This window comes from Larus michahellis, chromosome 12 (genome assembly GCF_964199755.1).
Source record: "Larus michahellis chromosome 12, bLarMic1.1, whole genome shotgun sequence".
Lineage (NCBI taxonomy): Eukaryota > Metazoa > Chordata > Aves > Charadriiformes > Laridae > Larus > Larus michahellis.
In genome coordinates, this window is record NC_133907.1 from 12,148,239 (window position 1) to 12,164,252 (window position 16,014).

At 41.9% G+C, this 16,014-nt stretch overlaps 1 protein-coding gene across 2 annotated transcripts in view; it reads right to left on the reverse strand.

Moving 5' to 3' along the window:
* TOP1 (DNA topoisomerase I) overlaps positions 1-16,014 on the reverse strand; it is a 70,013-nt gene that overhangs the window by 39,989 nt on the left and 14,010 nt on the right. Inside the window, exon 1 of one of the 2 annotated variants that reach the window (XM_074604730.1) lies at positions 3,206-3,302. The exons of the other annotated variant lie outside the window; for it this stretch is intronic. Coding sequence (XP_074460831.1) covers positions 3,206-3,287 — 82 coding nt within the window. The 5' untranslated portion in view covers positions 3,288-3,302. Of the gene's footprint in view, positions 1-3,205; positions 3,303-16,014 lie in introns of those variants that run through there. 2 annotated transcript variants of the gene reach the window in all.

The window sequence follows — 16,014 nt, forward strand, 5'->3', positions numbered from 1 at the left end:
TTCAGTTTAGCCAGTAGCTGGAAGCTCAGGCTGTTTGCAAACTGCCTGGGTTTTATTCCACAGAGAGTTTACTCACCAATTCCTAAAGCACCAGCTGAAGTGAACAGCCACCTATTTACACTTGATGAATAGCTAAATTGCTAGAAAAACCATCACGATGCTATACATAGAACTATGTACACTCATTTTATAACATACTCACTTTTCAAGGAGGCACATACCAACAGAGTCCTTTTTTTTTTCCTACCAACCAATCGATGGAAAACACGTGCAACTGAGCTCAGTGCTATTCTCTTCAGAGCTTAGAACCACAAGATTATTTTTCACAAAAAAAGTGCAAAACGGAACAGTCATTTACCTTCATCATTAGATTCCCTTCCAGCTGATTCATGCTTTCCAGATGAAATTAATATTTGCTCTTGAAAAGTAGTTCCAGGGCTATACCCTGGAAATGCTGGAGTCAGACTTCTATTTCCTCAGTCCTCTGCACTGCTTACAATGATTTGGTATTTTCAGACAATTAAAGCCCGGTACAGCAGGAAAAAAAAAGTGCCCGAGCAGTTAAACTAGCTCTGCTTGCCAGTATTTCTCACAGCACTCAGCTTTCCTTTACCATCTACCAAAGGATTTCAGGCAGGAAGGTTGTTCATAGAGGTTTTTGGGCTAAAAGGCAGCCCAAAGGGGCTGGGAACGGGAGGTTGTGCGGGTGGTCTTGAAAGCAGAAGGGGAAAACTGGGAGCAGAGCTTTTACCCGAGCGCAGTCAAGGCTGGATAAGTACTCGGCTTCTCACACTGGACAACACTGTCAATTCAGTACTTCCACGGAGGTAAGTGTGCCGCCTCCCAGACATGACTCCTAAGGATTAAATTAGTCTGGAATATTTGCCTAGTATTCAGACTCAATGGTGTTGCTTTCTGACACAATGCCATGAGGGAGGTTAAGAATGAAGAACTTCAAAAGAGTTTATTAAATAGTCTTCAGCAGACATATGTATGTCTTCAGAAGGCATTAAAACTCTTGTTCTCTTTTTTTTTTTTTCTCTTCAAGGGTGGAGCTGGATGAAGTTCAGCAGACTGGATCATTAAAAAGGACAGAATTCTTTTTTTGGCCTATCACACAGAAGTGCTTTGTTCCAGATTGGCTTTACCTAGGAGTCCACGTTGATGGTTATGTGGTGGCTGACATGAAACAAGTTTAGCCATTTCACTCCTGATCATATACTCCTCAGAAATCAATACGGCATCACCTCCGACTGAATTACATAGGCAACAGATGACTGAATTGGGAACAAAACCACCCCACATGGTGCCACCTTGCAGCAAACCTCATCAACACAGAAGCAATCAACAGGAGCGTTCCTCTCTGTAACATGATGACTTCTTTGATATATTTAGCATATTGATTCCTAGAAGAATCTTCCAGCCTCCAGCAACTCTCCCAGCTTGCAGCTGATCAGCAGTTGACTAGGTCCTGCCTCGCGTGAGGTACAGAATGAGGTCAGACATTACCACACATTCAGATTTGTTTCCTGTCTTTTATGCCTTCCATTAAGTATGTCTGCTCCCTCTAACACTAAACAAGGAGATAAATACTATTCCTTCGCCAAGAGCATTAGCAAAAATCCACTCTCTACTGTGAGAAAAGTTCAAACCCCCAAAAGTCCATGTGATATTTAAAATTGAAAAGTCTCCCTCCAGCATCAAGGTTACAGTGGGGACAGGGGTTGTGCTCACTGGGCAAGGATCCATTCCCCCTAAGGCTCTCCCTTCAGTATCCTCTTGCCCAAACAGAGCTTTTTGGCATCTCTTCTGTTCTCGAAAGCGTGATGTCTCTGGCACTGGATCTCTGTTAATGCTGAGCCTGCTATGTCTCCAAAGGATTACTGCAGTCCCTGTACTATCCCTGCCATTCCCCCCGTACCTCCAACAATCACGAGCAGCTCTGCATTTTTGTACATTGATTCATCTCTCAACTCTGTTTAATTACAAGGATGCCTGACTTAAGGATGGGAAATTCTAAGCACTTTTGGTCTGTGGCTGTTTTGTTCCCCCCCCGCCTTCACTCCACCACTAAGTCTCTGGGGAAAGGCTGAGTCATAACCCTATTTGCAATACTTGTATACACGTACTACTGGAACAGTGCAGTTTTACTCTTTCTCCAGGAACAGAGCTGTAAAAGGTTAGGCATCTCGAACAAGAGGGTGACAGGAACAGGGATGGAGTAAAAGAAAGCCCTCCTCCAGCAGGCAGTTGCCACCTGGAGAGGCTGAATGGCAACAGATGGCAAAGGCAAGCAGCCTCCGTAACAAGAACAACCCCTGGATTAATATATTAGTCCAGGGACAAAACAGTTATGTGGGATTATACTGTTTCAATTCATGAGACAAATTCATTTGCCTTTAAAACACTATGAACGTCCTTCTTCGCACCCCACCCCTCCCCAAAAAGATTACTTCCATAGCACAATCAAGGGAAGCAGGCCTACTTCCGACATTAATAGTTCAGCTTTGACGGTAACTTTTCTAATAAAATCCTGAAGTCACAGAGAGGGACATAAATTCCAGTATGCCCAATGAGCATAGCTATCAATATGATTTGGGAGCGCCTCACTGGCACACGATACAGAATGCTACGGATGCCATTTTATCCCATTCGCACCGCTTGCTTTTATCCCACTTCCATTTTATCCCTTTTTCATAATTTTGCATTAGAATCTCTCTTTTTTTCCCCCCTCTTTTTTTTTTTTTTTTTAAGAAATTAGAAAAAAAAAAGAGATGTGAGCAACAATCTGGTCCTTTTCATTTCTCCTACATTAAGTGAGATAGCTGGCAAATTGACACCTGGTAACCCCAATTTCTGGTCAACAGTAGCTCTTCCAGATAAATCTATTAGCCTTCCATATTTGCTGTCTTTCGGTTCACCTTCTTTTAAGTTTTTGTGGGCACAATTTAAATACCTCATTAACCTGCTTACAGAAAGGTTTCTGCCAGATGTCTTTGTTCTTTTGAAATGTTTTACCAGGTTCTGGGGATAAGGACTTTTCACATTTTCCTTCTGGTTCCAGCAACGCCCCAATTGCTTTTCAGGCATTTTCTAGGCATTAGACAGCCTAGAAATAACTGGTACATATGCTATTTTATCCGTTCAAAGCCTCATCTCAAGGCCTCTCTAAACTCTGACATCCAGAAAGGCAATTCACGCTTACTTGATTCTTGGGTCTCAAATCTGTGCCCAAATCTGAAGACGCAGCATGAAAAATTCATCACATTACATACTAAGAAAAACATTTTTAACTTCTTGTTCCTCCAGTAACACTTCTGCTTCAGATGAATGGCTGAAATTTCTGCTCCAGTTTAAGTCCAGCGCCTCAGTATTAGTTATTTGTTACACGAAAAGCATACAAGCTCTCAAACTCTTTTAGGATCGTTCGTCTGTAGAATACGGTGCGCTCTCTATTACCGGTACATTCAGCCATCTCGAACCTGAAGCACCAGCAAGAAGCCCTTTGCTATCCCCACAGAGGACATGTGTGACGAAACCAGTGGAGTCTTGTCAGCCGCTCCCCTGGAGAGAAGAGGAAAGTCTTAAAAAAAAAAAAAAAGACTTCTCCAGTTCCACTGCTAAATTATGCAGCTGAAAGGGAGGTAATTCAGTAATAGTGGATTAGGTTCAAAAGCTGGTCAAATTCAAATACTTCTCGTGAGCCTTCCTGTCACTTGAGGAATGGTTAGTCCCTTCGCAGCTGAAAACACCACCTCCATGTCAGACCATTAACTCCACAACTGAAGCCTTTTTACTGTTTAGGCTCATTTCCTTCTCACCTGTTGTGATGCAAAAGTAAGCAAAGCAAAAAGAGTCTGTATGACCTAAATGAAACAATTTTACTGATTTTTCTCCTCCCCCACAGGCTCTCCTCAAAAGCAGTCATCTTAAAACTGCAGATTATCAGAAAAAGACCTCTCACTTTCAAGTTACTCCAGTTTTATTATTTGTTACCATTTATTTTGCCAAATTCTATTACTTTTAGAGTTTTAATTTCTTTTATGTTGGGTATAAAAAGACTACTATTAAAGTTACGAAGGTTCAGTTGCTGAAGCGATGCCAAGAAGGGTTATGAGTGTTCAAATATGTGAATGTAGTTCCAGGTGTCTAAAATACTCTTCATATTCCTGGCACAGAACGTGTACTTTTGCCTTAGGCATCTGATCAAAATAGCTTAGTGTTGCACTAACTTTTACAATGTACAGATTATATCAGCAAGTAGAAAGACTGTAACACTTAGTCATTATCCAAGAACTTTAACATGAATAGTGCCGGGGTTAGCAGATTACCTAAATAGGCAACAGTAATCCCACATGTAGAGGTTACCCGGGGAGGTTCTGGTCAATTTATAAACTGTTCACCTGAGAAAGCAACCACTGCGTGGGGATGAAAAGGCCCGTTTGCAAACCCCATACTGCTCAGAAGAGCAACAACATGGAGAAAGTGGCACGGTCTGAAGCACAGGGGACCGGAATCCTCACTGTTAGACAGGTTCTGACTTTGGACTAGTCATCCGACTTTATGTGTTTTGATTTAACAATTTTAAAGGCAGGTACAATAATAATCCCACCTAACCAGTCTGGAAGAGGTTTAAACTTTTCTAAAATATTTGTATTCCAGTTGGAGGAAGTCACAGTATGATCACGAGCCAGCAATTGATTACACAGTGTTTCTAGAGTTTGTTTAAATGGATTGCCATCACTGTAGCCCAAAAAAGGGGGAGAAAAAGCTACTGGACTGAAAACGGAACTGTATCCAGGTATCGGAGACAACACCTTTCCCAATCATGCAGGGTAGACTGAAAAAAAACCAGAACTGTAGGTATGACAGATACATAAACTGGAAAACATCTATATGCAGCCAGAAGTGTCAAAAGCAGAAAAAAACATACCCAGGAGGCATGGTTCAGAGAGAGATGACGGTATTGTGTATGAGACTCTGGAGCAGAAAACCATAATCTAAAATAAACTTCCCATGTGAAACTGGATATGTCATTTACTGGCCTAATGGCCCTATTTACACAACTACAGAACACACAGAAAACATTTACCCTGGAAAGGTATTGCAGGTCTGTTTGCTGTGCTGTTTTATTTCTCCAACAGCTGACTGCAAATCATTTGGAATCCTGAAATGGGAGCGACTGAAACACCGAGACCGCAATTTGACTCCCCCATAACCTAAGCATGAAATTAAATAAAAGAAGTGGGACCTGGCTTTTCCGTAGGTGTCAAGAAAGGAAAGCAACTACAATGATACTGAAACAAGACTGCTGGGCATCTGCTTCCTCATTCAGAGTGCCTTAATGGCACATACTTAACAGCACAGATACACCTTTCAAAAGCAACTTCACATGCAAGGCTTTACTACTGTCAAAAGACATCTCCAGCATCAACATCACTACAGAAAGCTATTTCTAAATCCTTAAAAATCCTTCTTGAAATCAAATTCAAATGCAGTGCAATTACTGTGCTACCACAAACTTATTTCATTTCACTTCAGATGCACCAGTTCAAGGAGGCTGACACAACCATGCCCACTGTTTCCCTCCATAAATCAGAATAAAATCTGAGTTTTATAGTTTACTGCAATACAACTGAATTAATTTTGACTAAGCACAAAGAGAACACATGAAGCAGCTCTTGGCTGCGAAGCTTTGACCTTCAGTCATTCATTTTCCAATCATACAAGGGAAGTAATAGAAAAAAAACGTGTGAAAGCATCATGAAAAGGAAGCTTGGAAAAGTATAGCAGAATAGCCGAACAGTTTATCCTTTCTAAGGCAGGAACTTTATTACTAAAAGTAAGACTCCACCGGAGTGCATTCGTCCTTTTTCTAAGGGTTCAAATGAAGAAATATATCATCACTGAATAGATTTGAGTCAACCTATTTTCCAGGCTATAGTTACTCCAACACAAAACTACTCCCAGGCTGAGCCAGAACGGACCACATGGTATCCAATTCTGCCAAAGCCTGAAAACTTAATACTTTTGGTAGAAATAGAGTAAAACCAATGACCTTGCAACCCCTCTCCACACTTCAGCAGTTACTTGAGGCAAAAGATTCTACAGGGACATTTTGTCTTTTATTATGTCTTTTTCCTTAAAAGGACTGTGCTGGGAAACTTGGCTTCAGAACAAGACAGACCCCTTAGACACCGCATTCTTCATTAGTCTTGTCATTCGAAGGCCCTGTATTCCTTGCTGTTGAACAGAGGGAAAGGAAGAAACCTGTGGAAAGACTTGGTGATGAATCTTAACAGGGGAATATAGATAGATAGACAGATAAAGAATTGTCTCCAGCCATTCCCCGTCCTTTAGAATACCCCCTACCAACTTCTTGAGAAGTTCCACTTACTCTCCAGCAAAGTTTCATTATGCAAGCAAGGATCTTACACAGCTTTTTAAAAACACAAAGTTTGCAAAAGAAGATACACGCACCTTCTGCTCCACCGAAACCCTGGGGCAACTTCAATCTAAGGAAGAGAGGTAAACAGTGTGACACAACTGCTAACAACGAGAGCGCGCAATGGGCACAGGACCAAGTCTGCAAGCTGAGCTGTACACTCATTTATCCGTCGTAAACATTAAAAGCTTATCATGGATAGGTTAAGGAGGCCAGGCAAAAACCACAGAGTGATCACTCCTATCTTGTATAACTGAAGCCTCTGGGACACAAAGTTATCCTGAAGCAAATGTCATCGCTGGCATGTCATCAATCTAAACCAACCTGCAGAAGCTGGGTAGGTAAGCAAGACGTGCTGCCTGTTCAGAAAGAGAGGGTCAGATACGCTCTTTAGTGCATGTGTTCTGAGCCCTTCGGATTTTTTTCAGCCGCACTGGATTAATTGTTTATTTTCTGTGCATCTCATTTTTTTTTTTTCACCTGCTGGGGAGGTACCTAATACTCTGTGGGTAATTAGTGCTTAAGTTATTGAGATAGCTACGTGGTATATAAAGGGATGCTGACCTTAAGGAACTGCTATGCTTCAAGCATTTTGCGGCAAAACAACTAACAGTGTAGACAGCAGCAGCAAGTTTAATGACCTGTCAGTGCCTTACACATGGCCTCTTCTGAAAGAGGTGGCACGTTCACGTGCGCCTATTCCACAGCAGATCTTAGTTGCTGCGTAACAAATGCATAAAATCACTGCAAGTAGAATTGCAGTAGACGATATTCAAAGGACAAGGCTGAGGAAGCCTTATAAAGCATGAAAATGCATCTTTGATCCGTACAGAAAGGCTAAATTAATAGCTGCTTCTTACACATGCCAACAGGCTTCCAACCAAGAGGCAACAATGAAGTTTCAATCCATTATTTGCATTCAAAAACAAAAAAGTTAAATGTGAACAGAAACATGTGTTTCCAGGGATTCCCAAGATGTAAAACATTCTCCTGTAATTATACAAATAAGAGTTAGAGACTGAAACCCATTAGTATGTTTCCACTAACAAAGCATAATAAAACAGAACAGCAAGTTAAAACTTCAGGGAAATGACCAGCATCAGCGTACAGTTTAAAATGCTGCTGTGCTGGCATGGAAGAGAGGAAAGTCCAGAGTCGTCCTTAAGGAAACGAGATAAAAGCAACCTCATTCTTGTCCCTAGTGATATTTATTTTTAAAAATTTATTCACTCTTCTGTGAGAAGAAGTACTTACTTTCCATAGCCGCCTCCATTCAGAATTTGAATACCTTGCACGCTAACACTCTTCCTTTCCCTTACTGGAGTAGAAATAGTTTCAGCAATTTTTTCCTGTTGCTTTAGAAGTCTACACCCACGTGAACAAACAAAGTTATGCACTGCATGTACATATTTAAAGAATTAGTAAAACTGAAGATACACTTTTGCCTCAACTTTCAAAAGCCACGGTCCATCACATCTCTGCACATCAGGAGGCCAGGATGGGGCCGACAGCAGGATTTAGGGAAAAATCTACACAGTGAGCAATGTGGGGTTCAGAAAAGCTCCAGGACACTCTAGAAATAAAGCCGGGTTGGAAGTATGTGCAAGTTTACATGGTATATGCCCACTTCACTCCTAGCTGTTGTCACATCCAACCACCTTGCTTCAGTAAGCACCCATTCCTCCTTCTCCCACCTCAAACAAGCCCAGAATTACTTGCCCCAGCCAGTGAAAGGGTCCGATCAGATAGAAAAGGGGAAAGCTTGGCAACTGTAGCAACCAATGACCCTTTTTAAAGCCAATTCTGTCTGTATCTGAATATCACAACCAGATCCAAAATGCAAAAGGTAAGAGCAAACAAAGAACAGCCACATGCTTGAGCTTCATTACCTCTCTGGTTTCAAAAGCCTTACATTAATTGCAAATAAATCTGTATTCCAATTTGCTAACGCACATATATACAGGACTGAGACCCTGGAGGACTCAGGGGTATATAAAGTAAATGTTGCTGATGGGAAACAGTTGGTACCAATCAGCTCGGGGGGGAAAAAAAAACAAAATTTGAATAAAAAAGTAGTTAGAGGTAGGTTCCCTGTGGATTTCTTTTAGAGCCACTAACACCGAACAATTTTTACTAGAGCATCTAATCTCAGGCTTTTCCAAATTCACACCCGTTTCCTCCCCATTGTGCGAAATGCAGTTAACATAACGGGCACAGCAGGAAGGACGGACTCACTGAGAAAGCCTGGACAATTGCTCACAAACCAGTCTAGCATCCAGGAATGCAAACCTAGTTTAAAATTATGAAAGAAGGTGAAATTCAAGGGCATTCAAGGAAGTAAGGCAAAGGGGACTAATCCCATTTTCAGAGTTAGAAAGCAACAAACCTTTAGCACAGATCCAAGGCTTAGCAGAGAAACTGTCACGCGGTGCTGTCACACATAATATTCTCTGGGGAAGAGACAAAGAGAGGGATGGACGCGCCCCACCAGAGATGGAGACAAAAAGAAGTGTCCAGGGTCACCGGCCTGACGCTCAGGAGCGGAACCAGAGGCACTCCTGCCTCTGCTCACCTTCTGCCCTGGTTCTCCGAAGTGCTTGCTGCAGCGGAGCAATTGCAACTTCTCCAGTCGTGTTTAGACTTCTGCACTATCAGGGACTGCTGAAGATAACCTATCCCTTACTTCAACACTGTCTAAACCAAAACGGTTCAAATAACCCTCATTTTCCTGGTGTGCAGGAATCCTTCTCCTTAAGGAGTTCTCGGCTAGCAATTCAAGCTGCAGAATTTTGGGGATAACACACTGCTCTTCAGCAATCCCCTCCCATGAGGGATGCGCAAGCCAGGGTGGATCAAAACACCCGCTGCTGCTCAGCCACTGAGCACAGTTACACAGAGACACTTTTCCTCTTTGGCTGCTTCACAGCTCAGAGAACCCCAGCTTATGCTCACCTGTAGGATAAGAATTGAGCCTAGACCTTATTGCGAGGGGTGCAGTGACTGCTCCTGCCTGCATCGCCGTCACAGGTAGCTGGGCTGAATCATCATCTTTGACAAAGAATTGCCCGGGGAACAGCTTTGAGAGTTACTTCAGCAGACTGGGTCAAGAGCAAAGAAAATCCTTTGGTGCAATCTGTGACAAATTCACACTGCAGGCAGAGAACTTCATGTACTGTACTCCATCCGTAGACTAAGTCAGTGCCCCTAGCAGAAGGTTTTTCCGCCTCCAACTGCTCTTTATACCATCAGTAGAAAGGTGCAAACAACACAATTTGTGATGCAAAGCCAACAGCTGCTTACTGCATGCAAACTTTCAAGACAGGTGAATCAGGAGAAAACAGGGGCAAACAACAATAATTCCAGTCCTTAGAGAAGATAATAAAAATTCCAGCTACATTAAAAAAATAAAGAGATTGATATTATTTAGGGGCACAAGAAGAAGAGTTTCAGTTGTAAAAACTTCACTAGCCAACAGGAAAACTGCTGTGTTGTCAGGAATAATTACACTGCAATGATGTCAACTAGAAAAATATTTTCACTTCCTGGCTGTGTAAGTCACTAGCGTTTTTGGATTCACTAAAAAGAAGAAGTTTGTAAAGACTCCCTGAAATCCTGACGCTTCCTCAGCACAGGAGCGACATCTCAACAGTAGCTCACACACAGCCCGTATTCGCACCAACAACACATGAGGACAGGGCATGTTTGACTATCCTGGGTTTGACCCACAACAAGGGCTTCTCCCCCCAAGCAAAAATTTTACAAAAGATCAAAAGGAAAAAAAAAAAAAAAAGGCAGTTGCAAGGAAATGCTTCTCCTGCAGCAGTCAATGACCGGCCTCCTGTCAGCAGTCAGGATCACACACAGTTTATACACATGGGAGCGGTGCAAGCTGTGCTCAGCATCCTCGGAGGAGAGGCTCTAATGGCATTTGTTCAAAGCCTTTTATTAACCATCCCTTGACACCACAACGTGGCTTTGGCCAGTGCTGGTCTCCCGCTTGCTGTAGGGAGGAATGACTTTAAGAGGCAGCAGCCTTGGGAACAACATAAGGCCCCTGCAGTCCTCAGTATTAGAGTATAAATTGAGTTTGCAAGACAGAAGAGTGGTTGGTACAAGCTTCAAATCACCGCTGCCAAGCAATACCACTGTTTTAGGCGCTAGGGTTAGATGATTCTCCTACTACTTAATATCATGCCTCATAAGCTGAACTGATGGCAGAAGCATGGCCAAAGTCTTATAAAAAGTTTGTTTCAGAAGACCAGGCACTTATATTACTTTTATCACACCCAAGCTGGTTCCTCACTGCAGGAGCAACTCCCACGCTGATTACAGATGGTGTGCTTGCTTGGGTTTGTTTTTTTTTTTTTTCCCCCTTTCTACAATCATTTCATTTGAGTACAGGGCTGCACTGGATGGATACAGCCCGATTTCACCTCTGTTCCCATTGTGCACGAGTTAAGCGATCACTCACCCATGCCAGGCTGATTTCAACGGCTGTCTGCAGGCATCTTATCACCAGAGTCGGCTTTGCCTCAAGTCCCACTCTCAAGACAAGGGAGGGAATGCAATTCCCCTGCCTTAAGGGGACACTACTACTATTAGCATGCAAGAGGAAACCTGATTCCAGCTAAAATACACAAGAAAGCGAACAAAAGGTAAACATTTAGTGACAGTTGAGATTTGTGCACTTCCAACCTGTACTCCTGAGTCTTCTGAAAGGAAGGGATAGAGAACAGAGAAAGAAGCATCACCACAGGGGTGTAGGTTACGGTAGCTTTAAAAGTGACTTTAAAATAAGGCTATGATTGCAATACCTAAATGACTACTAAGTACAGCTCCTAGGTATGGTGCACCAAATTCCACTGGAAGTCTTCAATTTACATCAATAGAAACAAAATGTTACTTTAAATCATTGATTTTAATCTCATGCATCTGTAATCTGTTTATTTTGTTAAATCCAGGTCAGGTCTCACTAGCTGGCAACTGTTAAAACACAGTGATACAGATACCTGAATATAAAATGTAACCCGTTAATACAGGATAACATGCTGTGGTTACTTTATTGTGCATAATAAACTACTAACTTTGCAATTAAAAAAGCTCCACACAATGTGGAGGCTTTTTGTTGGGTTATTTTTTGTGGTGTTGTTGGGTTTTTTTTAACTAATGGCTTGCATCTTTGGATGCAAATCAGAATTTTATTAAATGCACAGCCAATATTTTCAGATTCCACCTTATGCAAAACTCCCATCTGCCTTGAATGAGACTTATGAAGGGGAAAACAACATTTACTTAATTTGTTTCACATCTAAAGTCTACTGAGAGAAAGCAAGCATAATCCTTGAAAATTTAACTGAACCATTTGCTTTTCGTTACCTCTTTCCTCAGTTTTAAGAGTAGTCTATAGTAGTCCCCATGCAGAAATAACTTGGTGTGAAAAGTTAGCTTTCTTTTTTCAGCTTTCAAATGGCTTCCACTATCACAGTCACCACATGAGCTGTTTAAACTGAAGGAAATATGCTGCAGGTGCAGAGTCATCAAAAGTTCTGTTTATCACTGCACTTCAAACTCCAAGTGCTTTAACAAATTACTTCCATCATATCAGAGGTTCTGCTTTGCAACTACTGCAACACGATCACACTCTCTACTTTTCAAGTTTTCTGAACACGAAACCTAACATTATTTAAATATTTTAAGAGGCTGGTTCGTCAGAGGGTTAGAAACATGCTCAAAGAAAAAAAAAAAAGCACTACAGAAGCACCCATAGGAATTCAAGACTTTGTTATTCCTCTCTAATATATCCCAAAATGAGAAAAACAAGTTATACAGCTTATTTTCAGGAGTATTCCAAAGGAAAAACTAAGAAATAATTCTCTCCACTTGATTATCTGACAACAGAAATAGGCAAAGGAAGCAAGAGGAACATCTAAGACTATTTACAATCTGATAATTTATTCCTGAATGATTCAACTGTAAGGCTAGAAAAAACTATTTTTAAAAGTTTCTTGGCTGCCAGTTTTATATACGTTGAGACAAATTTTTTTAAAAGGTTATTATAATTCTCACTAGAGTCAAAATTAAATCAATACATCTGTTAAAATTTATTATGAATTCTACATGAAGGAGCAATACCACCTTGAAAGCTGGAGCCACGTCAGCTGATTCAGGAGTTTGCTCCTACACAAAGAGCCCAGAGCAGCAGCTGTACTGTCCCCCCCTCTCCTCCTCCTCCAAGCATTTCAAGCCTGTGCCAGGTAAAACTACTTTTGGGAGTGAAAGCACCATCCAGGTACCCAGCAGCAGAAATCCACGCTCACACTCTTTAGAGTAAGTCTGCTTTACCCAAAAGAGCACAGCAGCCCCAGTGGTTTCTGAAACCACAATGCCTCCATACATTTAACCTGAGTTTGCATGCATTTCAGTGACACTATTATGCAAGTTTTGAAGTGCACCGATTTATTTTTGAACTTGGATCTGTTTTACAACTGGCGATTATCTTACTTCCTGTACTCCAGTCCCTAGCAGGCCAGAAAAAAACTTCCTCTTTTTCCAGTGATCGCCACTACAACCAGTGATCACCTTTTACATGCTACCATCAGATGTAAAAAGGCACCAATACTGAAACACCGGAGCCTTAAGCTTTTGTTACATTGCAGTAGTACTGAGTAAAGCCTGTAAGTGGGAAGACATGTGACGAGTAGCCCCAATACCATAAGAAAGAATTAATATGAATTACATGAGATACTTAACTCCTCATGCCATCTCCAAAACTAAGAAGCTGCACAGACAGACCAAGGTACTCCTGGAGCAAGAGGTACAATAAAATTGAAAGTTAAGTAACACAGCTTGTAACAGTAAGGTTTCTCTTCTAGTGATGGCATACTAAACACCCCAAATTTCTTGGAGACCATACAAGTTCAACCTGGTTTCCTAAGGACATTTCGTTGCATCTCTAAGAGGTGAAACAGCTCAGTAGTCTCTGCTCAAGAACGGATCTACAACCAGAAAAACAGTTCAACATAGGTTTTCACAATAAGATCTTTAAAGTACCAGTTACATTGAGAATAAAGCATAAAACAAGATACTTTCTGCCACTACAGTCTCTGTCAAGTACTGGAATCCTGTCTGCTAGCGCTGTACAGTAAGAGCTCCTCTGATACAGAAACTGCAATTTATTTTTTTTTTAATATTTTTTTTTTAAGTGAAAGCAATAACCACAGAGAAACAAAACAAGGAGACAATTTGCTAATACCAAGCATCACATTCTCAGAAAAATCTAACTTTGCTACAGTTTAAAGTGTGCAGTTAACCTCAATTCAAGCATTTGTTTCATGACGGAGTGCATCAGAAGTTGCTTTATGAACTACGTGCACATCTGGCACAAAAGAGGAATTCCAGTTTGATTAAGCAGAAGAGAAAACTGTGGTGACCTACAGGGATGAAGCATCATCTGACTCTTGGTATACAAAGAAGCCTGACAACATATTTCTGTACTGATACCTTTTTGGAGCACCAATCTCCTCAAGTAATTTGATCCGAGTTTAATTCTGTATGTAAAGAAACCCATTTGGATCACAGGATTTGGGAAATCACATGCTTGTAGTTAGCTAAGTGCTAACCACACTGCCTAATAATATAACATATGGATACCTGGCAGTGATGGGGAGGAAAGAGTTAAGATTTAAGAACTAGCTTACAAGATGAAGAACTGAGCAACTGTCACTGACACTTGCTGGCCAAATGACACTGGCTTCAGAACATGGAAATAACGGACTTACGAGAAACCTAGAAATGGCACAAATTTGTTTTACGGATGCTTAGAAGAAAGCCCTTCTGAATACCACATCTTGTCTGAAATGAAAGTGAGTGGAAAACTGAACTTTCCAGTGTCTGAAGCAACCATGATAAAAATCAACATTATACTTGTTTGTAGTCCATGTACTACAATGTTGTTTTAAATACTTTTTTTCAGTACCGGGGGAAGACAAGTGAAGTAAGGGCTTCTTTGACTCGGTTCTCTTAGAGAGCTAATTGATAAAGACTAATTCCAGAGCTCTGCTGAGATTAAACTGTTAATACACACAAAAAGACCCTATAAAAACTCAGCTCAGAAAAAATAATAATAAATAAATCAAACAGCATATTTATTTCAGCTCCATTCAAAAAGTAAATATTTGCCATGTACAAGTCAGTAGACTTCTTCCCTAGGACTTCTCTATAAAAACTAAACTGAGAAGCGTTCCTTTCCCCAGCTCAATGGCCCTCCCAAAACACAAACACACTGATGTTATGCAAAAAGGACTCCTTGAACTCCATGCTAATGAGTTCCCTTTGGGATTTAAGGTTTCTTAGTCTGGATCAGAGTCTGAGCATGAGGCTCCTGTGCCTGGATGGACGGGTGGCTTATTTACAGAAAGGGAAAAAAGGCACAAGAACTTAAATTAAAAACAAAGTAATTCTGCCGTTAATAAATGAGGCTCACATCTGTTTTGAGCACTGTTTCATGTTCTTGTGAAATACAGCTACAGGGGACTTATTTCATAAAACAATGCTCTACAGCTTCATTCTCAATAAAGGAATCCGTTTAAAAATACACACTTTAACTTCAGTACACAAAGACTTAGTAAATCTCCTGATCCTTTGGAAATGGCTGAGGTACTTAATGCCTTCTTTGCCTCAGTCTTTAATAGTTGTCCTCTGGGTCCCCAGCCCCCTGAGCTGGACGACAGGGAGAAGAACGAACTCCCCCATAATTCAAGGGGAAACGGTTAGCGAGCTGCTGCACCACTTAAGACACACACAATCTATGGGGCAGGATGGGATCCACCCAAGGGTCCTGAGGGAGCTGGCAGAAGTGCTCACCAAGCCACCTTCCATCATTTATCAGCAGTCCCACGTAGCATGTACAGGACAACCAGGGGATCAGGCACAGTGAGCATGGGTTTATGAAAGGCAGGTCTGGCTTGACAAACCTGATCGCCTTCTATGACAAGGTGACCTGCTTAGTGGACAAGGGAAAGGCTGCAGATGTTGTCTACCTAAACTTTAGGAAAGCTTTTGACACCATTTCCCACAGCAATTCTCCCAGAGATGCTGGCTGCTCACGGCTTGCGTGGGTGTGCTGGCTAAAAAATTGGCTGGATGGCTGGGCGCGGAGAGTGGTGGTGAATGAAGTTAAATCCAGTAGGTGGCCAGTCACAAGTGGTGTTCCCCAGAGCTCAGTATTGGGGTCAGTTCTCTTTCATATCTTTATCAATGACCTGGACGAGGGGATTGAGTGCACCCCCTCACTAAGTTTGCAGACAACACCGACGTGGGCAGGAGTGCAGGACTGCTTTGCAGAGGGATCTGGACAGGCTGGATTGACAGGCCGAGGCCAACGGTATGAGGTTCAACGAGGCCAAGTGCCAGGTTCTGCACTTGGGTCACAAGAACCCCATGAACGCTACAGGCTTGGGGAGGTGTGGTGGGAAAGCTGCCCGGCGGGGAAAAGGACCTGGGGGTGCTGGTCGACAGCTGGCTGAATATGAGCCAGCAGGGTGCCCAGATGGCCAAGAGGATCAACAGCA